The 24,843-nt window shown below is 41.6% G+C and overlaps 2 protein-coding genes and 1 long non-coding RNA gene across 3 annotated transcripts in view; 2 read left to right on the top strand and 1 right to left on the bottom strand.

Annotated features, from left to right (window-relative positions):
• Window positions 1-102: 102 nt before the first annotated feature.
• On the top strand, window positions 103-11,182 carry LOC109487343 (malonyl-CoA decarboxylase, mitochondrial-like). Its single transcript, XM_019791320.1, has 12 exons — window positions 103-394; window positions 4,800-4,955; window positions 5,380-5,520; window positions 6,050-6,190; window positions 6,779-6,931; window positions 7,349-7,513; window positions 8,054-8,141; window positions 8,844-9,002; window positions 9,433-9,649; window positions 10,070-10,116; window positions 10,319-10,424; window positions 10,872-11,182. The coding sequence occupies exons 1-12, from the start codon at window positions 278-280 to the stop codon at window positions 11,020-11,022; spliced, it is 1,641 nt and encodes a 546-aa protein (XP_019646879.1). The 5' UTR covers window positions 103-277; the 3' UTR covers window positions 11,023-11,182.
• A 71-nt stretch (window positions 11,183-11,253) lies between these two features.
• The window catches only part of LOC109487390 (death-associated protein kinase 1-like), a 53,824-nt gene continuing 40,234 nt past the window's right edge, over window positions 11,254-24,843 (bottom strand). The window contains exons 3-8 of the mRNA XM_019791378.1: window positions 16,134-16,265; window positions 15,470-15,706; window positions 15,249-15,348; window positions 14,922-15,085; window positions 14,490-14,690; window positions 11,254-14,180 (exon numbers count right to left, since the gene is read on the bottom strand). Coding sequence (XP_019646937.1) covers window positions 13,053-14,180; window positions 14,490-14,690; window positions 14,922-15,085; window positions 15,249-15,348; window positions 15,470-15,706; window positions 16,134-16,265 — 1,962 coding nt within the window. The 3' untranslated portion in view covers window positions 11,254-13,052. The remainder of the gene's footprint in view (window positions 14,181-14,489; window positions 14,691-14,921; window positions 15,086-15,248; window positions 15,349-15,469; window positions 15,707-16,133; window positions 16,266-24,843) is intronic.
• Window positions 18,911-20,603, top strand: LOC109487393. The gene is made up of 2 exons (XR_002141248.1): window positions 18,911-19,084; window positions 19,624-20,603. It is a non-coding gene; the product is annotated as an uncharacterized LOC109487393 (long non-coding RNA).

Genomic DNA, 24,843 nt, shown 5'->3' with positions numbered 1-24,843 from the left:
TGTAGGTATGTTTATATTCTTAAAACCTGTTGAGTTTGTATAAATGAATACATGAGCGTTTTGATGCGGTGTTCAAAAGTTTGACCCGGAATGTAATCCAAAGAATGCAAACACGAAACCTCAGCCGGCCTATCATCACTAGAGAAATTATACCCCGAGATCTTGTTAATAATTACCCAGCACGGAATGAGTGGCACAGACAGCTGCCAGGGCTCCAGAAATAAGTTTCCTTCTTTTTATATCTTACGTTTAATACGTCAAAGCCCGCGCGGTTCCGATGTTTTTGCGCGGGGCGTGGAGAGTTGGTGGTAGGTTGGGGGCGGACTCCCTAGGATGCTGTACCGGTAGAGCAGACATGTTGCAGGGAAGCTTCAAGTGGCAGAGACTTCGGAAGGTCAGTATAGATCTCTGCTAGCCTAGCCGCATAAGGTCTATACCATTTATTGATTGGTGACTGTAACCAAGGACATTATACACAGATATAATGTCCTTGTTATGTGTATAATGTCCTTGCTGTAACGTTATTATATACATGTAGGGGGAACAGTTACACCTGAGTGGAACTGGACACATAAGTCCTACCTGACCGTACAGATTACTCTACTCTAACAACGATTACTTGGAAAATAACTTTTAGGAATAAATAACTAATAATCAAACTAATTGTTCAAAGTTAGAGTATGAATTTTATGCTAAGATTGTGATGATGTTTCTGCTCTACAATCATGTAAGTGATTTTCAGTCAATTCATCTTTGTACGTTTAACGTTAGACCGCCCGCGACATGCCTACCAGTGTAAAACAGGCTGAAAATTTCGTGACCTCGTCTCCACATCATGTTGACTTCGTTAGCTCACTGTTTCAAGTTTTTATGCTGTATACCTTATTGAGTTTGTAAAGCAATTAAAAGATTTTGCATATCAGTGCTAGATCCTAACAGACAGAGGAGTGTTGAAAAGTGTCTGATTAAGGTTGCGTCGGATTAAGGTTCACTGTCGTTATAAATGCAAGCATTTAACTTAGGCTTAGCTGGTGTATTACACCAGAGGGAGGTTTTAAAAGCTGTACATACAAATACATGTGTATCATTGTGGACAAGTTCTTATATATCGTACATAGAACACCGAACACATGCAGGCAAATTGCGTCATTGAGCGATCATATTCATCCTAATGCCAACAAACATACCTGACCTTGGCCTTGGGAAGCATTGAATTCCCTATCTAGACTTCATTCTGGCCTCTTGCCATGGATTAGATGTGATATGAAATGTGGCTTGCATAGCAGTTGAGTGGCCACCCTGCCTCTGGAACAGAAGGTTGGGAGTTCTAATCCCGGCTGTTGTCACTCACCTGACATGCACGCTTCTGGAAAGGGTTGCAGTCTTGGGATGGGGTGTTATGCCGTGGTCCACTAGTGTTCATTGTGCTTGTAGAAAAAGAATTTCCCCAGTACAATTGAATCTGTTAATGCTGTACATATATAGGGTCTGTTTTTTCTGTCACGACCAGTAGAAGAGTTATATACTGTAGGTATTCACATGGTTCAAGAACACTATCTATTCTTGACTTATTATTATTGTTAGCTGTCTCTATCATAGTCTATGCAGTTGATTCATCCATGGTTGCACCTACACTGGAAAGTTCTACGGTGAGCCAATACAGGGCAATAGCAAAAAATGCATGACTGTTGCTGGCCTGGTATTGCGGTCACTTGTCTGACAAGAGCAATTTTACGTTAGCAGTAACAGTCCACATGCTGAATTATTTATGTTATTGATTTTTTTTTCAGGAAATGTTTTAATCTGCTCAGGCCACAAGAGAGAGTTATGGAATATAAAATTTTGTTGTTATAAAATTGCCAAAATTGACCCGTTTTTCTGTAATATTATACCAAATATTAAGTCAAATACAACAATTTCTAAGATAAAAACCAAGGAAAACATACAATTAAGACCCAATATCTCTGTGTCAAATGTCTATGATATTTTCTGTTATTTGGTAACAATGCTGGAATGACATTCTAGAACTGGAACTACATCACTGAATAATTCTGATGTCAAAATAACTGCACAGTGTCAATGGAATGACGAAACAAGGGTTAATTATGTAAGGTGTTTGTTGATTGGCTGCATAAGGGTTAATTATGCAAGGTGGTTGTTGATTGGCTCTTGCCCCGATGACATCACAAAGGTGGAAGATTGAATGGTCTAGCCACATGGAGTGGAGCTTGTTGATATGCATGTTGTGGAAATTCCTCTGGAGCATAGTCATAGGCCCGCAGGGGAAACAAGAGATTTATCTCAGGTTTTTCTTATGGGTGCTTCTGCGTGAGGAAAGATGTTCCAAGGAGGCTTTAGATGGCAGAAGCTGAGGAAGGTACCATCTTTTTGTCTGCAGAATTGTTGATGATATCATATCGACTGGATTACATTTATTCTGTTCAAATTGTACCTCCATGATTTATTCAAGATAGAAGTTTGTGCATTTATGATTGAGGAAAGATTTTATAATAACATGATAACAATTATTGTATTAAGGTACCATCTTTTTGTGCCTACAGAATTGTTGAATATTATAATATCATGTCGACTGGATTACATTTATTCTGTTCAAATTGTACCTCCATGATTTATTCAAAAGAGAACTTTGTGCATTTATGATTATTGAGGAAAGATTTTATAATAACATAACAATTATTGTATTAAGGTACCATCTTTTCGTGTCTACAGAATTGTTAATATCATATCGACTTGAGTACATTTTATTCTGTTCAAATTGTACCTCCATGATTTATTCAAGATAGAAGTTTGTGCATTTATGATTGAGGAAAGATTTTATAATAACATAACAATTATTGTATTAAGGTATCATCTTTTGTGTCTACAGAATTGTTGATATCATATCAACTGGATTACATTTATTCTGTTCAAATTGTACCTCCATGATTTATTCAAGATAGAAGTTTGTGCATTTATGATTGAGGAAAGATTTTATAATAACATAACAATTATTGTATTAAGGTACCATCTTTTTGTGTCTACAGAATTGTTGATATCATATCAACTGGATTACATTTATTCTGTTCAAATTGTACCTCGTCCATGATTTATTGAAGATAGAACTTTGTGTATTTATGATTATTGAGGAAAGACATACATGTCATGTATTTTTGGCAACTGTAATTTGATTTGAGTATCATCTCATGCATGTCTTGCATATAAATTTTACTCCCAAACATTTGGTAATATTTTGTCAAAACTAAGGCAATAGTGTTATGATATGCAATAGAGAATAATTCAGGAGCATGAATTCTACTATATCTATATCTAAGATGGAGTCCACTTGATATTGCTACAGTACACAACTATACTCGAACCCCATTGTTACAAGTGTTATATACATGTATGCATGGTTGTTTAACCTTTATCATACCAAGTTACCAGTGAATTAGCACCGGTTTGTTGGCATGGAATACCCAGGCAAGCTAAGTAAAGGTTAATTAAGGTCACCTTGTCACTGATGAATCCATCCCTTAAATCACCATATCAGTCCATCAAGTTTGACAGCAGACATTGCAAGATAATGTATTAAATCATCCATGATAGTAAATAAATAATTCTATTACAGTATTAGTATTACTTACATATACCATAGTATATTCTACCATAGAAGAAATGTTCATTGATTCGTAATTTTCTGTTGCAAGAAAGATAAAAGAAAGACTCAAAGAGATAAAAGAACTCACTCACTCACTCACTCACTGCACGGCTTAGCGTCCGTTGTTCCCCGTCATGCAAGGGTTAAAGAAAAAAAAAGAAAAGAAAAAGAAAGAGATAGAAAAATATGCCAGTCATCAGGAGGTTTTGGCTGTAATGAGAATGATACAAATTGCAATATGTATGTGCATATGAAATTGCTTTGCTCTAGGATTGACAATTTAATTATCTACTCGTACTTTTGACATTTACCGGTACTCCAATATGAAATGAAAATGTATGATCCATCAAAATGGTGTCATACATCATATCAATATTTGTTATAATTATAAAGCATGATAATAAAATCCTGATTCTATTTATGCAGAAAGAATTGTTTTCAAATCTTTAAAATTCAATGATAAGATATCTTGTGAGTCTTAAGCTCAGAAATGTGTCAGAACCTCCTACTTGCCAAGTAGGATGGATAGATTCAGTACTGGAAGTTTATTTGGTAAACATAAATGGCATAGGTTCAGGGGTCAATCCTGTATAAGGTCAACAGTCTAGAGGACACTGAAGGATAGAGTGTTGCCTGTTGTGTTGGATCTATGCGAGCCAGTACTGGTACATGCAGTAACATTACTAATACTAGTGACATTCTGGTTCAAAAACATGTTGAAGGGATCTCTTCATTGGCAGAGGCTGAAGGTAAATTATTGTAGGTCCTGTAAGTTCAGACTTTTGCACTGTGGTTTTATTCTTGTCGCTATTTGAGTGATCCCTTATGATGTATACATATAGCAGTCATATAAGATAATATTTCATACTTCTTCTGTGCCATCAGGTATACAATTACTCTAGTACAAATGTAGTATGTACTGTAATACACACACTGTGATATATTATACAATGTAACCTCTGCTGTAGTATGAAATTGTTTCAACCACAAAATTAATCTAAAACACTATGAAAATAAAAAAAAACCTCCCTTCTGCTTTTACCGAAAAATTAAGCCATCACAAAAGTTACACAATTTACAACAATACAAAGCACATTGTTTGTTTGCAAAAAGTGATGAGCCTTTTTTCTCATTCCCACAGATCTATGCGCAGAACGTCTCGGGTCTGCAGAACTCTGCGGATGGAGCAGAGGCAGGTTCCTCCTCTCCCTCCTTCTTCATGGCCACCATCTCACAGATGGTCACAGAGATCATCGGGCCTAAAGAAGCCGGGCTGAAGAAGCCCACCATACCAGAGGTACATGCAGTAGCTGCTGCTTTTTTGCCAATATGAAGCAAGCCTAAAAAAGAAATCATTTGATTTCCGATCTCATCGCAAGTGGGAAGTGTATTGGGTTTTCGTGAATGTATTGGAACTTTAGAGGGGATTGTTTAACATATTTTATTCACATATCACACATTGCCAACACCTGATTTCTTCCATGTACCACCCACTTACACATTGTAGTCCCTTAAACCCAACCTCAGCCTTAACCTCCCTGTCAATCAACTGTAACCACACATCCACACAAACATACACACAAACCCACAGACAAACCTACCCAAAACAATACCTCTGTACCTGCGTGGAGGCAATAAGCTTCTACACTGTGAAGTAGGCATCTGGTTAGTGTATAATATGCATGTAACTCCGTAATTACCTGATTTCGTCTTTCCACCAGGGTAAGACCAGGCACTTGTGTGACGTGTACAGATCGCTGTCCCCAGAAGACAAGGCCACATTTCTGCGAGTCATCTCCCAGCAGTTTGGTACAGACCACGATGAGGTACTGAAGGCAGCCGAGGGTCTACCACAGGCAAAGGTACACCCTACATAACAGAAACATGGAGTGCATGTAGTGTACTATACTTCTAGCTTGGTGATAATACTCAATGGGTTGGATTTTGGGTGTTCCAGCCGACCAGAGTTTGTTTGGCAGCCGATCGTAGCAGCCGGCTTTTCTATTTGCTGCCGCCCTGTACTACACCTAGCCTGGTTGCCATTTGATTTGTAACGGCAACTCCAAAAAATTTTTTACGGGGTTGAGTATGATCACCAGGCTACTATACTTCACCTGAACTGCATTGAATATTGCTGGTGCTGAAACTTTGCTGTCACAAAGCATTAAAGGCATCCAATGCAATTTTAGCACATACAGAAAACTAAAAATATTTTCAATGAGGAAATCTGTCTGAAATTGACATTTACTAACCATTATTTAGCACCAGTTTTGCCACCCTGAAATCGCATTGGATTATACCCTTAAAAGATGAGAAATTTGAAACACTAGGTACAAATGTTCTCTTCACAGTTTTTCACCATAAACTTTTCCATCCCTGCCTGTACCACAGGAGAAGAGTGAAGGTGCGTTACTGAAGGCAGAAGAGAGACTCCAGGCTGCACTGGTGCCCCGGTACCATGACCTGTTTGTGCAGATTGGGAGACTGGAGGGAGGAGTCAAATACCTTGTGGACATGAGGGCAGACACACTGGTAAGTGGTGGGATGCAAGTGAAGAGATTGAATGTGTTATTAGAATCTCTTAATTTTTAACTTCATTAAGGATATTGTTGTGTCGAATGTATGAGTGGCTAGGCTAGCAGATACCAAATTGACAGGTTATGGGTTTGATTCTCAGTGAGAAAACTGACATTTGAAAAACTGGCATTTAACATGCCTTTTCTCACTCCATTCGATGCAAAAATTTCATTGACTTCTGTTGGGGAGGTAAAAGGCAGTGGAAGAAAGGGATGGGCTCTCAGCCTTTCAATACTGTGCCCAAGACGGCACCCCTATTGCCTCAAAGTCTGTGGGACTTTACCCAGTTCTTGTTTTTGTAACATTAGAAGAGTATGTAATTATTGGTTCTGGCAAACACACAGACGTTACTCTCAGATGCTTGTTGTCAAAAAGATTATGAAACACCCATCTTTTGAGGCAAGTTCTACTGTTGCCTCAAAGGAGGAATTCAGTCTGCACCTCTATTCTGTTCAATTTTTTTGACCCAATTGGTTATACCCATTGTCATGGGCCTTTGCAAACAGGATGAGTATAATAAAAAACCTTGTACTGTTTTTCCAGGACCTGCTGACCACAGTGAAGGACAGCAGCGTCAGTGCCGAGCTGCGCAGCTTCAGCTCGTGTTTGAGAGAGATGCTGTCTCATTGGTTCTCAGCAGGGCTACTGCATCTACAGAGGATAACATGGGAGTCATCATGTGACATCTTACAAAAGGTACGGCCACTGAGTTTCATTCATTACATAAAAAGTATGCCTCCCAATAAAAAAGGGAAGGGAGCCAGGTGGGTGGGAGATTGTGATGTAGGTTTAGGTCCCCTAGCAGCTTGTTCTGGAACTGTAGGTGCATTTTTGTTACAAAATTAACAATGTGTACAGAAAAGGAGCAAAAAGAACATTTACCTCCAACTTCTGTGTATTTTAGGCCTTGCTGTACTCAGTTCCCTGTACTTGTATTTTGCACTGAAGTACATGTATGGGCATTCTACAAAAAATCTTTAATGTATGATGTTCTTTGCTATTCAATTTCATTCCATCTTGTTCCTTTATGTTTGCTCCTTTTTGCTTCTTTTTGCTTACTTCTTGCTTCTTTTCACACTTTCCGTACACCCCCAATTTTCTCTCACTGCCCAGATTAGTGAGTACGAGGCAGTCCACCCCATGAGGAACTGGACAGACCTGAAGCGGAGAGTCGGGCCGAACAGGAGATGTTTCATCTTCACTCACAGCACCATGCCCAGGGAACCTGTGGTGGTCCTGCACACTGCACTCACCAATCAGATCTCTGATAACATCCAGGTGGGTTTTATAGACCAATCAGATATCTGATAACATCCAGGTGGGTTTCACAGACCAATCAGATCTCTGGTAGCATCCAGATGGGTTACACTCACCAATCAGATCTCTGATAACATCCAGGTGGGTTTCACAGACCAATCAGGTCTCTGATAACATCCAGGTGGGCTTCACAGACCAATCAGATCTATGATAACATCCAGGTGGGTTACTCGGACCAATCAGATCTCTGGTAACATCCTAATATAATGAGTTACCCTGATCAATCAGATCTCTGATAACATCCAGGTGAATTAAGCCGACCAATTAGATAGCATCCTATTAAATTTCACTATCCAATTAGATCGTAGATATGACATCTAGGTGAATTGTACCAGCCAATGAGACATCCAAGGGAATTACACAGACCAATCAGATCTCTGATAACATACCTGTGAGTTAATTAAGCAGACCAATCAGATCTCAGATAACACGGAGTTGAGTAAACATGATTATACAATAACCCAGATAAGTTTGTTTGATGAACTTCTCTCCCGTTTCCAGACTATTGTGGCGACGGCTCTCCCAGACGAAGAGGATGCAGACGACATCAACACCGCCATCTTTTATTCCATCACCTCCACACAGAAAGGTCAGTAAAGCGTCATCCTATGGTGGCAACTGGCATTAGCCAGATGTGACCATTATAGTCGTAATCTCCAAGCAGAGCTTTTGGTGGCTGCAAAGACTGTATCAAATTGGCAAGACCATCCAATTGCCAGGCAGTTGCCATTTGCAAGGTAGTTGGGCTGGCATAAAAAAGCAGAGTATAAACAAAAATGCCTAAAAACATGTCAAAATCAGTCGAAGCCTAAACTTCTGCTTGGAGAGTAAATAAAACATCAGTACTTACCATGCAGAATCTGGGCTTTGGAAAATCAAAAAAAATTTTCTCCAACAGTAAAGGAAACATGGAATGAGCACTGCCAGGAAAATTGATATACCCAGTAGCAGACTCATTTTTGGATGTACAATTGAGCCTCTCTCTTTCTCTCTATCTGGTTTATCGTCTGTTGTTTCCCGTAACTGAGGGTTAGAACCACTAACAACTTATTGGATGTACAATGTACAAGTCAACCATTCTAATTGTACTGTTGACCTTTGACCCAACAGGTCTCCAGGGGGTTGAACTTGGAAACTACCTCATCAAGCGGGAACTTCAAGCGAAGTTTTCCAAGATGACTCAGTTCTCGTCCTTCTCCCCCAATTGATATTTTTATATTGGACTTTAATTTGTCAATCAGGTTAACCATTCAAGTTGTACTGCTGGTTGACCTTGACCTTTGACCCGCAGGTCTCCAGGGGGTTGAACTTGGAAACTACCTCATCAAGCGCGTTGTGCGGGAGCTTCAGGCGGAGTTTCCCAAGATGACTCAGTTCTCGTCCCTCTCCCCCATCCCCGGATTCAGGGACTGGCTGGTTGGAGAGATCAACAAGGTGCTCAGTTCTACAGGTGGGTGCAGAAAGATGTAGATCTTTGTGTGTCCTTTAAACACAAATAGGAACAAATAATTTTGCAGTTTTTATGTCTTCCTTTTGTTCAGTTTGACATGCTTCACTTGTATTTTGAGAGTTGTAAGTTGTTGCACAAAAATAAAAAAAAATAATTCAACAATATTCATCCAATTACATATTCTTGCTGGCATGTTATCTCTCTATTTGGCTGATTTCTACTGTTTCCAGCCGCCTCCCGAAGCCTGGTAGAGGCAGCAACCTATTAAGTGTTGACTAGTTCTGTCAGTTCATTTTAATGATGCTGAAGAAGAGTTATGTATGTCACTCCAAAACATCTGAGAGAGGTTTTTTATTCAGTAGCTGAGTTTGATTTTAGTCTTTAAGTATCGTTTACTTTCACTGTCTAACCTTCATCAACGTAATTTCAGAGTCTTCCTCGTCAGATGACAGTGGGGTTGACGGCCCTACATCCACACCTCCGGCCCTCCTGACCTCGGCTGAACTTGAGAAGGTTGCAGAGATTGCTGGGAAGGAGGATGCGTTGCCGTTGGTTACGCTGAAGAAACTCCTACAGACCAACCAGTGGATGGGAGCAGAGTCTATGGTAGAGATGCTGAGAGACCCGCTCATGAGATTATGTGCAAGGTGAGGGAAATTGATTTGATTTGTTGAAATTGCAACAGTGCAATACACGCGGAACAGAGGCAGCTGTTGCTGGTTGTGTCCCACACATAGAAACGAATACTGGACAGACAATACTCATTTTCACTTGAGTCTAGTGGGGAAAGTCGTGTAAAGTGCTTTTCCCAAGGGCGCAAGATCGGTGTCATGTCAGGACTCGAACTCAGGACCTCTTGATTCCGAGTCGCGCATGCTGCCATTGCGCCACACGACCCCACTTGAAATGATGGGGATAAAACAAACAAACAAACAAACAAAAGGAATTGTTTATTTTAAGCAGTCTTCTTGATTTTTGACTGACTACTGTAAACCATGAAACTTTTGTTGTGGTTTTATTTTTGTGGTAAGATAATACTCAGACTGACATATCCCCATGTTCCCCAGATATCTGTATCTTGAGAAGAGGAGAGGGTATGCTGTCAATCCTGTAGGTAAGGAAAAACTTAAACATATCTCATCACAATTTGAGGGAGCTGATGATATGCTATTTAATGCATTGCTCACTTGATTTGTACAAGGATTATATCACCAAAACTTGTTTTGAATATCATTACACAATCATGGCTGTTCTCGGAACAGAATTGTTTGATTCGTTACGAAGGCTATTCTGATGCTGGTGTTCTCTTTCCCCAGCTAATTTCCACCTGAGAAATGGAGCGGTCCTGTGGAGGCTGAACTGGCAAGCCGACACAAATCCTCGGGGAATCAGTCAGTCCTGTGGCATCATGGTGAACTACAGGTCAGCGCTACATACATGTACACCTTAGTCAGCACTTAATGACTTGTCATGTGTCTAGTCAAGACAAAGTTCCTTCCTTCAACTATATATGGTGCATAGGGCAGACTGCCAATCTCCATTCCTTGGGCCACACAGTTGTGGCCAGTCCACTGGTAGTGGTGTTTTTGTGTGTGTGTGTGTGAGAGAGAGTGTGTGTAAGAATTTGTGTGTGTGTGTCTGTGTACGTGTGTGTGTGCATGTGTCTGTGTATGTATGTGCACATGTGTGTGTGTGTACGTGCGTGTGTACGTGTGTGAGAATGTGTACGTGTGTGAGAATGTGTACGTGTGTGTGTGTACACATGTGTGTACGTGTATGTGTGTTGTGTGTTTAACAACTGTGTTCCCTACCCTGCTAAAGGTTAAACATACATTAATCTTGTTATTTGTTTTTATTTATACCCCACAGATATTTCCTGGGAGACACGATGAGGAACAGTCAGCGGTACATGGAGGAACAGCACATCGAGGCCTCGCAACAGGTCATTGACCTTGCACAGGCCGCAGGGGGGGTGGACGCAGGGGGCGTGGACACTCCAGCTGGGAAGAGTAACCTGTAGGGGGGGGGGGTACTGGAAGACAGGGGGTACTTAGCATTAAGCAGTGTAGGGGTGAACCACAGCATGTTGGCAAAACGTACTGTACCTGTATCTGTGCGAATCCTGTAATGTAGTGTGCATAGCACTTTGGCAGAAAGTCTCATATAATGTCGTATTTGCGCATATAAGGTTAACACTCCGCCTGTAGTTTCCAAATGTTGTCTTTGAAAAGATATCGTCTGCAACAGGCAAAATTCTGATGCAACGTTGACCAAACTTTGAAAACGAAAACCGTGAAAAATCAGGGTTTTGCACAGACACAGTACATTCCGCCGACGTGCTGTGTACATGTACAACAGGAAAGGGCAGTGGGTGGTGAAAATACAACTTGGTGAACTAATTTTGAACAGAGTGATCATAGAGCTAGTAGTATTGTTGGACTGTCGAGCGAGTCTGTTGCAATAATGTGCTTATTTCTGGTAAATCTGAGTGATTACCTTACAGATTAAAGTAAGGGGACACCAACTAACACAATAATGCGAACAGTAAGGGCTATGTTTCTACATGGTAGAAGAAACTAGCTGGGTTTTATTCCTGACTATAAAAGTAGGTACGAGAATTTTATAACCCACGTTTTATACATTGTATATAGTGTCTGCTGCTATCTTAACCATCCATTGAAGTTGCTAATTTATTGTTGTTGCTAAAATAACAGTATTCCGGATACTTAATTAAAATTCTCATTCATAATATAGCTGTACAAAATACTTGCCCAATGTATATCGTTACCCATGTACTAGTAATGTATGTGTTGTATTTTCTTTCTATCATGAATGTTACTTATGTGCACTGTACTTCATTGAAATACAGCTTCTACTAACCACTATAATTGTCAACCACAATGCCAAGATTACATTTCCTCAATTTTGTACTTACATGTACATGTAAATGTTAACTTGAACACTGATGTATAGATAGTGGAAGAAATCAAAATCATGTAAAATGTATTACCCTTTGCAAAGGATCACCAACATACATGTGGGCACCGGTTGTTTCAAGTGCTAATTCAAGAGGCTCTGCTTTTGGTACAGAAGTGTTTCAACAAGAATCAAGAATTTTTAAAGTTATGACTACTGAAAATTAAGTGACTTGTCTAAGTACTACTTAATGAATGTACAGGAATTCTGAGTTTAAAATGTTGCGTTGTCTTCCACTTGGATTCTTTAAATATACATGCCGTAAAAACGATAATAGCAATTTAGCAGCAGTAATTAAGGGGTAAAATATATGATTGTGTACAGTGCTGATGAAATATATTAATGCTGCTGGTTGGTACTTATCAATAACATGCTCCACCTTTGGGAATTCTACTTTATTCCATTTTGTCACTTGATTGATTCTGTAGACTGACATCACCTAGGATCTTGCTTAAGTAAAAGACTCCTAGTGTTGCGGGAATAGAAAGAGATAGAATGGAAAAAGCGGGATTCCCTAGTCAACATGGAGCAATGTTTCATGTAAATTGTAAACAGGTTCTGTACTTTGGAGACTACATAAATGCGCACAATCACACATGGAATGTTACAGTAGGTAAAGCATAATTGTAAACTGCAAATGGTTGTCATCTCTGCCTATCATTTACAAGGATCCGGCACTTAACCACAGATAGTTGATTGTATAATGGAGAGTGCATAATGATTCAGATTGGCTCAGGCTCTATTTCACCAACTTGAAGGTTTTCAATATTCAGACTGGATACACAGAGACAGAATTATTGACTTCATAATGGTACATAACACTACAACTGGAGATTTGAACATCATTGTATAAAATTCTGTCACACTGATAAAAATATACATCTGTTCATCATTGAGAAATATATTTACAGCTTAGAAAAGTCTCATTCAAGCATTTCATCATCAGGCCCATTTTGCATGATCTGTTGCTGTCCAAGTCACTAAGGTCATTCCCTTCCAACTGTTGCTGACCAAGCTCACCACGGACATTCTCTTTCAACTAATGCTGTCCAAGGTCACCAGGGTCATTTCCTTTTACTGTAGCTGTCCAAGGTCACCAGGGACGTCCTCTTCCAACTGTAGCTGTCCAAGGTCATTCCCTTCCAACTGTTGCTGCCCAAGGTCACCAGGGTCATTCCCTTCCAACTGTAGCTGTCCAAGGTCACCAGGGTCGTTTCCTTCCAACTGTAGCTGTCCAAGGTCACCAGGGTCGTTTCCTTCCAACTGTAGTTGTCCAAGGTCACCTTGCATGATTCTTGCCATGTCGAAGTGAGCATTATCACCTGCCCTGATGACAAGGTTACCAGTCCCGGACACATATTCGTTGTACGTCTGATGGACCGTTTTTCCAACAGCTCCTTGCTCCTCTTCGTTCTCGTCTCTTCCGCCATACAGGAGGTCATCGACGTCTTCTGTGAAGCCGAGGATGTCGTGATAGACGAAGCCGTCCTCTGCTTTGGCCTTGTCGATCTGGTCCATGCTGTAGGAGTAGATTTCCTCTCTGTGTTCCCTCAGTGCACGAGCGCTGAGCACCCTCTTCTCGGTGTTGGTGCCTGGGCTGCACTCGTCGAGCACGTTGATCAGGATGTTCTCGATGTTCTCGAGCAACTGCCGGCAGCTCAGCTTGTCGCCCTGCTCGCTTCGCACGCAGATGTTGACCGCACGGCCATCTGGGGAGAGCTTGATGAGACCTTCCACGTTGATGTCGAAACACTTGGTTCCGTCTCTCCACAGCAGCGGGCGTTTCTTCAGCTCCCTCATCAGGCGGGTCTGCACACGGGGGAAGAATGCGGAGGAGAACATGTCGGTGGTGTCAGCACACTGGACCTGCTTGCCGAAGTACACGGGCTTGGCGGGGTTCGCAGTTGGCTGCCACTTGTCTGGAGGCATGGTCTGTGTCAGCAGCCCTGGGATGATGAACTTCTGTCCGTCAAAGGAGTGACTGAGCTGGAACTCTTGCAGCAGGGTGATCAGGAGATCGACATCGGCGACATCCTTGAACACCCTCTTGATTTCCTCTTTCGTGATGACATCGTTGACGGTTCTTAGATGTTGGATGGGGAAGTTTTTTGGTGCCATCACTTTGCCGAAGACATCCGTGCAGAGCCAGTTGGGCTTCAGGACAATGATGGGGTCAGCATTTGGTGTGGGGACGAACAAGATCTGGAACAATATAAAAAGAAATGCATGGGAGACAACTGGCAAGTCTAATGATCTAAACTTGATAACAATTGTTGCTTTGTTTCAATTCTTCAGTAATTCATTTGATAGTAGCATCGATTGACTACAACTGATTACCTAATATATGTTGTATGATAAACTGGTTAAAGCGTTACCCATGAACATATCAGAAGCCAAAGTGAGACTGTTTGACAGCTGACCAACACCAAGTTACCAATACTAGTACACAGCGGAAGGCAGGCTATTGGCAGTCGCTTATATTCAGCGAGCTCAATATAAGTTGATATTTACCTCCCCAAGGTGATCCAAGTACCGTGAAGATGCCTTGAGAAAGTCTTCATTAGTCAGCTGGTCAACCCCCATCATCTCCATCACCGCCGCCTTGTACTCCGCCCATCTCAAGACAGGACACTTTGGGCTGCACTTCTCCTTGGCCCATCTTGGTAGGCACTTCATGATATCGGCACACAGCTTAGGCATGTCTCGCTGATGCTACACAGGGAAATAGAGCAGGATCCAGGGCTATAACTACCATTGGATGATCTTAAGGGTACATTCTTTGCTGTGAGTTCAGGGTGTTGAATTTAACTTTAACTTACTGTAGCAATGTACATACACAGTCTGTCTAGTAACATGTAAATACACTAGGAGTGTTTACAGAAAAATAAAAATCAATTCTGTGGCCAGATGATTAGTGTACTTTTTCAGGAGGAAACAACTCACTGCAAGAAGTTGAGTCTTCAGTTTTGTCAGAAGGTCTTTAAGACGCCTCATGTCAGTTTTACGAGTCTTCCGGCAGTCAAGCAGGAACACTTCCTCTGAGATGTTTAGATGTCCCTTAAACTCTGACGCCATCAGCTCAAGGATGGAAGATGCTTGTCGATGTCCTGGCGGAGACAAGCAACAACTTCAACCACTAAACCAACTAAAGCCAAAACTTTATTTGGTTTAAAGTGGCTTTAAGAACTCTTCTCTATAGATACGTAGTTAGTAGTAGACAATCTTAGTAGTAGTGAGTACCGGTACATATCATAATGTAACATAACAAACCTGTATCAGTCTGGTCCGCATGGCTGGCCACTAGGATAATGTTAGGCTCAGTCTTTGCATTTGTGTTGCAGGACTTGATGAAGCACAGCCACCAGTGGACCTGTAACAAGCAGTGAGGTGTCATCATGATTGAGATTAATAATATCCGTTTTATCTTAGCAAGGAGGCTAAATCTTAGTCATGATTACCTATGTAGAGGATCATGATACACGTTTGATCACCTTTTTCTTCTGTGTGTGAGTATCGTCCATGATGTTGTACAGCACAATGAAGATGGTGTTCTCTGCATCCATGAACATGCTGTGGGTTACCGCGTACTCCGACTGTCCAGCGAAGTCCCACACACTGACCTGCCCCACACCGGGAATGTTGGTTGTTCCCACATTCACACCTGGGGTGGGCTCGTGTGGCTGATTGTCTGGAGTCATCCGATCCCGGAAGAAGGCAGTGACAGGTCTCTAGATGATCATAAAATTGATGGAGGAAAATGGTATTCTAATTATGTTAGTATAAGAAGGTCAAGATTTTTTTAACCTTTTCTTAGTAAATTCAAAACTGGAACAGCTTTTGGATATCATTGAACGGTTAATTAGTGCAATAAAATAATGGTCCAGATTTATCTGTACCAAGCTGTATTCATTACTTCTTGACTTGCCCAAACGTTATTCGTCATACAGCCTTCAATCACTTGCACGGGACTGCACATAGATGAGAAACAGTTTCCACATTGTGGCCACCATCTGACCGTGGCAGAATAATGCATTGTGTAGATAAATATACACTTTACATGGTAAATGCAAACCGTACCTCTGTGCTATGGATGTCTAATTTCATTAAAAAGGTAGAACTGTTCTAAATAGAGTAAATTCTAGTATAGGTTCCTACCGTTTCAAGACTTTCCACCAGAGTAGATTTGCCAGCTTCCTGTGGTCCACAGAAGCACAGTTTAAACCTGTTGACTTTCACCCCACCGGACTGTTTCATCAGTTTGTGGTAGGGAACCTCAACAGCCAGGTTCTGGATGATCAATGTAAACAGTTATCTTCCGAATATACTGAGCCTTTCCCAGATATGAGGCTCAGTTTCATTAAGCAAAACCAGAATAGGCACCCCACAATCGTGAAACAAACGATTCTATTGTGATGTCAAGATCTAAGAGAAGGATTTCCTGTACTAGGCTTTCAAACTATAAATGCAGTTGACAACGCGATGAAGAAAAATTAATGCTAAACATTCTGTGATAAACATCACTATAAGCAACAATTTACTAACCTTTAGGAAACGCCGGTAGCCCTGGTCATCCACGTCCAGTGGTTTTCCACCATGCTGTGTAGGGGAATAGAGACTATACTAATTATATAACGTAATACAATATACATAATATTATACAATATACTTTTTCAATATTTTTGTTCCTATGATTGCTACTTTGGTGTTCCTGAAAGGCGGGGTTAAATTTAGATTAATTTCTGCATGGAGGAACAGAGCATAGGGGAACGTAAACCGACATACAAATGTATTATGGATCATTATTATGCTATATGATAGCAGGTAACAACATATTCCCTCCACATGCAATAAGAAATAGCTAGGACTGTGCGTAACTATATTCTCGGTTACTTTTTTCTCTACGGCTCGTCTCGCTTGGCAGAAGTTAAGGGAAGGCTGCAATTGCATTGAGCTTTTATGACAGCAGCACCAATAATTAAACTAGAGAACCTGAAACTTTCAATTGACCCCCTGCTTAATGACTTATGGGCACTAAAACCCAACAGATCAGAGAACATTTAAACGGTTGTAGACATATGTCAACTATCATTACTAGCCCCTGCAATTAATCTTAAATACATGAGATGATTGTCTTACGTTGTCCCTCGCCTCCACATCAGCACCATGTTGAATCAGCAGTTTCACTATCTCAGTTCTCCCGCACCTGCAGGCCCAATGGAGTGTGGTCTGGCCACCCTGTGAAAACACAAAAACTCTGCTGCATTTTGATTGATCAAAGACAGCAATGACCCAATAAATACATGTATATATAAGTCCCTAGCTACCAAACATGAGCCCCTGCCATTACCAATGGCCAAAAAGTCAAGAAATCAGATGATATTCACAGGATTGTAGACATTTTTCAACAATCAGTAATTGCCCCTCAATCCTAACTACATGAGATGATTTTAATTACTTACCTCATCCCTCGCCTCCACATTAGCACCATGTTGAATCAGCAGCTTCACTACCTCAGTGTGCCTGTTCCAGCTGGCCAGATGGAGTGCGGTGCTTCCATACTGTGTAAACACACGGAGAACTATAACACTGCGGCACATTGGTTGTTTCAAACAGACCCTAAAGGACGGCGAAGTAGAATATTTTATAATAAGTTTAAGAAAGACAACTATATGCCATGAGCATATAATATTTATAAAAATATAAAAACGTTATATCTATCCATCACTTTAAATTTTATTACTTTGTCACATATAGGTATATACACATAAGATACATAACAATTTTTTTGAACTTAAGTTTAAAAAAATTAAGCCCCTGTCATACGTGGCTAATGGGCCCCAAAAAATTAAGTCAAGAAATCAGATAATATTCTCAATAGTCAATAATTGTTTCTAACCCGAACTATATGAACATGAGATGGTTGTCTGTACTTACGTTGCTCCTCGCCTCCACGTCAGCGCCATGTTGAATCAGCAGCTTCACTACCCCAGTCTGCCCGTGCTCGCAGGCCAGATGGAGTGCGGTCCAGCCATTCTGTGTAAACACACGTAGAAACTATAAGCATGTACATTGGTTGATCATATTAGCAGACCCTCAAGAGCGGCAAAGTAGAATTTTTAGTTTAAGAGGAAAGTCAGCTTTTAAAGTTGACAATTAACTGTTATATGTATATAATCAAGCATAGTATATAAAAAAAACTAAGAAAATGTTATGGCTATTCATCACTTTAAACCTAAACTTTATTAATTTGTCACATATAGGTATGTATACATAAGCTACATAACAATTTTCACACAATTTTCATACACTTTAGTTGAGAAAAACCTCTGTCATACGTGGCTAATGGGGCCTCAAGTAAAGAAATCAGATAATACTCTCAGGACAGTAGACATTTCTTAATAGTCATTAATTGCTGCTAAATCCTAACTACATGAGATGATTGTCTGTACTGACCTTGTCCCTCCTCTCCACATCAGCGTCATGTTGAATCAGCAGCTCCACTACCCCAGTCTGCCCGTTCAAGCTGGCCAGATGGAGTGCGGTCCTGCCAAACTGCGTAAACAAATACACGGAGAAACTATTACGCTGCTGCAAACCGGTGGATTCAAATCAACCCTCATGGTCAGCAAGATAGAATTTTAGGTTATATTTGAATAAAAGTGGATAAAAAGATTGAAATGTTATTCAGATGCACAACACAACACGACACGACATCTGTAGCACAATCACGGTTTATCTGAGTACCTCACAATCTGCCATGGTCAGTTCACAGACGAAATACCAAATTCTAATATCAAGGGATAAATGCATGACTGTACTTGATTTTAAAGAGTTTACTTAGGGTTACGTGGTGTAATGAATTACGTCACTTTCATTATAAGCCTATTCGCCATTACTAGTGCGCCTGCGCGGAGTTTACTTAGCAACGAAGAATTGGAGATAAACAAACCCGCGGCCTCCATCGTCCCCAGCGCCAGCGTATGTCTCGATTTCCAGCTTACACACGGCGTTACCGGTGGTGGCCCGCCTTGGGCTGAGTTCCAACGATGTTCTGGACCTATCTTGCCTAAAATATCGCGATATCTTTATCTTCAAGTGGATTTACGGTACGTTTTTTGACGGTATCCAAGCTAGCGCTAGCGCCTAATTAGTTATGCATGCCCCCCTCCCCCATCCTGCACGCCTTCCGTCTTCACGTTTTCCGCTCAATTTTCCGGTCCAATCTCGATAAAACGAGTTTTGGAATACCTTTTTTCGTGTAAGAGTGGTTATTTGTGTAAGGTAATGGTGGAATTTTTCAGTTTTAGTCGGTAAAAATTGTAAATAAACTGCATGAGCTTTGTCTTCAGAAGACCGATACACTACGTGTTCTTGTGTCACCCCAAGCACAATGAGCTTTCTAACCACAATCCTCACCGTCTCACCACGGCATTATTACCGATTAAAATAATGATTTAGGAATAGTACAAGCAGTGATGACATCTATATGTTTATAAATATTTAGTGTGGTTTTCGTAGCGGGATACATAGGGCCATGGGGGTTTTGTGCATGCAAATGCCATTGCATTAGTGCATTCAAGACTTGATGTTTTGAACGTAAATCCATCAACTTTTGGTTCTAATTTTTTTCTCTTTTCTTTTACAGTGTTACTTTCCCGACCTCAACATGAAGCTGTGTGCAGTAGTGAATTGCAGCAATTCAACTTACCATCTAGAAAAATGGAAGAGACATGCCAAATACATGGTACAAAAAATGGACCATTTTCCTATGAGAAGAAAAAAACCTCATGCTAGGAGAAGAGGGAATAAACTTATGAACAAGCTTGAAGCCAAACCCAGATGGAATATACTAAAAATACAAGTACACTTAGGTTCTGAAATGGTCTCATGAAAGTATATTGTAACCCGCACATAAACAGTGCTGCAAATTGTAATCATGACAGATATTTTATGTACTGAATTTTGATAGTTCTGTGCAGTAATACTGCTAAACTGGTACAGACTTTTAGTCTAACAAGGGTCTGCTGTAAATAGATTCAATATGATTATCTTTTCACTTATTAACTTGAATTAGTGGAAAATAATATATTTGAACATGATGTCAAGTCATTAACACTATATTTACCACTTAAGATACCTTTTTCCGCATGCAGTTGAGAAAGCTGTGGTGAACTGGTGTAGTTGACTCCTTCGTGCCTGCACCACAGGTGCTCCCAGTGATGGTCTAAGTACTAGTACTTAAGTTTAGATCTTTTCCACTGACTGTTGACCATAAGATCAGGTGTATGTAGAGAACTCCAGTCATTTACACTACTTACACCAAACACCTGACCCCTGCGTTTGGATCTTGAAAGTGGAATATTTAATTTGTAACTACTCTCTTGTTGTTTGGCTGACCAAACACAAGAAAAACAAGTCAGTTAACTGCATCGACAGTACTACATACTCACTCACATTCACTATCCGGTTTATTGTCTAAATACTAAATAATATTTGCAAGACAGCATAGGTTGTACGATGGCGATTACTAGATTACTGTAAACATTCACACTGTGATAGAAAACATACAAGCACCGTTAAACATAAACTTACTGTGTTAACACACAAACAGCTCTGCAATCAAAGTGATGTAGAAAATATAATGCCACAGCACTTGGCTCAGATAGTTGATGAAGACAGATATAGTTGAAAACTCAAATTTCTTGAGTTGGAGAACAGTTTTTTTTTTAATAAAATATGTAACTTACCAACTCAGATAACCTTTCAATTACTATTTCCCTGGACACTGATTGTACTGTTACATACATGTATATACTATAAAGAAAACAAAACAAGCACCATTTTGATATTTTTCTTATTCCCATATCTCTCTATATGTGGACAGCACTTAATGAATGGTGCATAGGAAATATGATATTAAATATATGTCACGGTGGCGTAGAGAAGACACGGAGACTCAGAGATGTCGTCCTGTCGTTTCTTTAATCTTTTCAAGTCTGATCTCCCCAACGTTACCTTTCTAGAACCCCTTCCTTCGAACAGGTGTCGTTGCTACCTGTTCGAACACCTGCTCAACACCGCGTGCGCACGTGGTGATCACGTGCGCAAGGTGTGTTCGAACAGGCAGCGAACCCCCGCCCGAAGGAAGGGTTCTAACTATAGCTACTACAATGTATAAGGTAAAGTACAAGTGCTTAAGTTAATGTACAACTGTCACTTCGTGACATCTCCCCCGGCTTTTTTTACATAACGTCCCCGTTATCTGGTTATCGATTATGTATATACATTTCTATGCCATGCAATGTCTCTTCAAATAAAGTCTCTGCTTCTCTTCAAATAAAGTCTCTGCTTCTCTTCAATAAAGTCTCTGCTTCTCCCGGCTCTGCTTCTCCCGGCCCGGTTGCCATGTCCGTCCTCCCCCACCCTCTCGGTGGTTGGCTCGCGCACTCCCTCAGGACCGCACGGAACAGGAACATCTGAAGGAGCCTGCTCCAGCGGGACACACCTCTGGGGGGTGGTGGGTAGGGCAACACATACAACCATTGACAACCGCACATGTCTTCTATAATTTCTCTGTCTCTCTGTCTCTCTCTCTGCATAACGGCAACTTTCAAACTCCAGAACTTCAGTAATTATATATTAAGGAACTTCAATTTAGTTGAACAATAACTTATTTTGTATAACTTATTTACGTTAATTTAATACGCCTGAATCTGACCATCTTCACTGTCCGGATACTCCTCATATTCTGACGACTCTTCCTCAGATTCTTCTTCTTCCTCTTCTTTTGCCTCTTCTACAAGTTCCATAACCTCCTCCTCGGCCTGTGCCCTTTCCCGCCCCCGCAGCCTCATCAGCATACGGCGGCACTCGATCTCCTCCTCGTCTAAATCCTCCTCTCCGCTGCTCTCCTCTTCCCGTGCCAGCCGCTCCGGTTCATCGTCTCCCTCTGCCTCCTCCTGAACCTCTGGGTCCAGAACTCTCTGGTGTCGGGCAACCCTGTCCAACTCTTCATCGCTGCTCTCGTCTTCCGCGGTGCGTGCTTTGAGCAGACGTCGGAGACGGGGGTCGTCGACCTCAGCCATGTCTGCGGCCGTGGAACTTGAAGCGGACGGTTGGATGATGACCTCGGGTTGGCGCTTCAGGCGGAAGTCATCATCTTCCTCTTCTTCATCGCTGGACATGGAGTGTAGTCAGGTCTATATCCTGGACTACCCCAGCCGTACTACCAAATGTCACGGTGGCGTAGAGAAGACACGGAGACTCAGAGATGTCGTCCTGTCGTTTCTTTCATCTTTTCAAGTCTGATCTCCCCAACGTTACCTTTCTAGAACCCCTTCCTTCGAACAGGTGTCGTTGCTACCTGTTCGAACACCTGCTCAACACCGCGTGCGCACGTGGTGATCACGTGCGCAAGGTGTGTTCGAACAGGCAGCGAACCCCCGCCCGAAGGAAGGGTTCTAACTATAGCTACTACAATGTATAAGGTAAAGTACAAGTGCTTAAGTTAATGTACAACTGTCACTTCGTGACATATACAATGCCATATATGTTGAGAAAGACCTGTACACTAACACAAGTATTACTGGCAACATGCAACAATCCTTTACTAAACACAAGGTTCTTCAAAGAAAATTAATGCCATGGTTGCTTGAATACTACTGTTATGTCTTGGGTTCTGTATCCTGGGTCTGTGGACAAGTTCGTCTCCGCGGCCAAGACACTGTGGACTAAGGAGGTAAGATGTGCCTAGTCGTTTGAGGAAGCAATTTCTGTCTGCAGTTGGGGTAATATGGTGGTAAGGGACTTCGCTTACCCATTCAAAGTCGAAGTAGGAGTATGTTTTCTCCTCATCATAGTCGCCCGACAGCCGTTTTACGTAGTATGGGAGGCACAGGGCCGGCTCGCTAAACTCATGATCAGTGCTGGGCCGATTTTTAAGTGCGGGGGGAGGGCATCCTTTGACGTCGTCCTTCGGTTCGACGAACTACCCTTCCTTGAAGCCCACCGGGCCGAGAATAGGTGAGTTTTTTTATTCTTGACTATAATTCTTGACATTCACAACTGAACCTGCTGCTGTCTTCGGCGAATTCGGCAACCGCGTCGTGATTCTTTTAAGCATACGAAGTTGTATGTGCCTTGAAGTTGTAGGCTTTTCCCCCTGGACGTGACTCGCGGAAACGCCTTGAAAACCGGCAGTTACCGGCAGTCTAACCTCAACCAAGAAACGTCTGTCATCTTTGCCGTCCAATAAGATATAAAATCTCCACTTACGGCCCGGGTAAACTCATTTTTTTTAGCTACGTAGCGGGATTCGACACTCGCGCTCGCTGTGTCGCGGGGCGACGCGGTTTTGTTTATCTCTCAAAATGGCGGATATTACCCATCATGCATTTCGCGCCGGTAATGGCGAATAGGCTTATTCGGCCAGTTTTTCCTCTCTGAAATCTGCTTGGTTTTCATTCCTATGGTAATGTAACCGACACCCAACCTGGTAACCATGGAACGACAGAGCGACGCAAGCAAGGAACGGTTCAACGTGATTCATTGAAAGCCGGGGCCCACCTTGTCATAGAAAAAAGTGATTGAAATGCTAACATCCCAAAGCCAGTTGGCAAAACACACATAAGCTGCAGTTACCACCAATGATCCTGGTAATCTCTTATTGACGTCCCACCCGGCCAGAAGACCCCTCCTCACGGTCTGCACGTCTCCCCTCTCCACAGCACTCACAAACTCGTCCTCATCCATGGCAGGCACTCCGGACACCTGCCAGGCAAAAGTAGAAAAAAACTTTTGTTGTTGACATCTGTGCTTGTTGCACAAATCTTGATTGCAAACAAATGATTCCCCTGATCTATATGAATTACCTTACCTAGTATGTACCCTTGTACAATGTACGCTATGTTTGTTTTAATGTGTACAAGAAAAAAATGAAGTTTGAAATGTAAATATCCCAACCATATTTTTTTCTAGGGTTGGTCAGGAAACAGGAAACACAACATTCTTTTTCTAGGCCTCAGGAGTGTTTTTCTAGGCCTCAGGAGTGTCCAAGTTCCGACTGGGGTAAAGTTGACTGGATTGAAGGGGAAAAGTTTTCCTGTATCATTATCTGAAAAGCTTAATGCACATGTCTTCATACACTTAAACAGTCAAGCAGTTTCTGTACCTTGTGAGTATATGAGTAGCCTAGCCTGTGTATACACAAGCTCTCGGCTGGAGGTTAATGACCCCCACCCCAAGAGCTTGTGGCAGAATAGCTGTAAGTCGGGCGGCCCGTTCCCTTTCCTGGAGTCACCAATAGGAAGCCAGTATTAGGAATTAATGTGGGAACCGACTGGGCCGGCGCCAGGCAGCCGGAGAAGGGCGGAGTACCGGGCGGGGACGAGAAATTTGATCGACTGCGGGTGGGAATTTCTCAGAAAAATGGCTGCGACTAGCCCGAAACCGAGTTTCTGTGCATTCTGGAGTCTGTGTGTGTGGACTTTGGGAGTCCCTGGCCCCTAGAGCCGCTTCAGGAATAGACGATACATTTTTTTCGTTAAACAGAGAAACGACGTGTTTTCTTGTCTTCCTACCGGCTATGAGAAGACCGAGATCGTGAAACAGTGCAGAGCAAGCGAAAACGGCGGGTTGACGACTGTGATTCTTGTGCCACGATGTTGACTCCTGTCAAATTGTCGATACTTTATAATTGCTGGAATCTAAAATGTTACTGGCTTCTCCTCAGCGGGAGTTGTTTATTGTTTTGATCGGTAAAACGCAGGGTAAAATACGCTAGAAATTAATTACTTTGTGGGTAAAAGAAAACTCACGCCGAGAGCGAGGTCCACACTTCCGGGTTCAGCGACGACAAAATGGCACG

The sequence above is a fragment of the Branchiostoma belcheri genome, unplaced genomic scaffold (assembly GCF_001625305.1).
Source record: "Branchiostoma belcheri isolate BF01 breed outbred unplaced genomic scaffold, Haploidv18h27 scaffold88, whole genome shotgun sequence".
NCBI lineage: Eukaryota > Metazoa > Chordata > Leptocardii > Amphioxiformes > Branchiostomatidae > Branchiostoma > Branchiostoma belcheri.
This window is presented reverse-complemented; position numbering and strand designations above follow the sequence as displayed.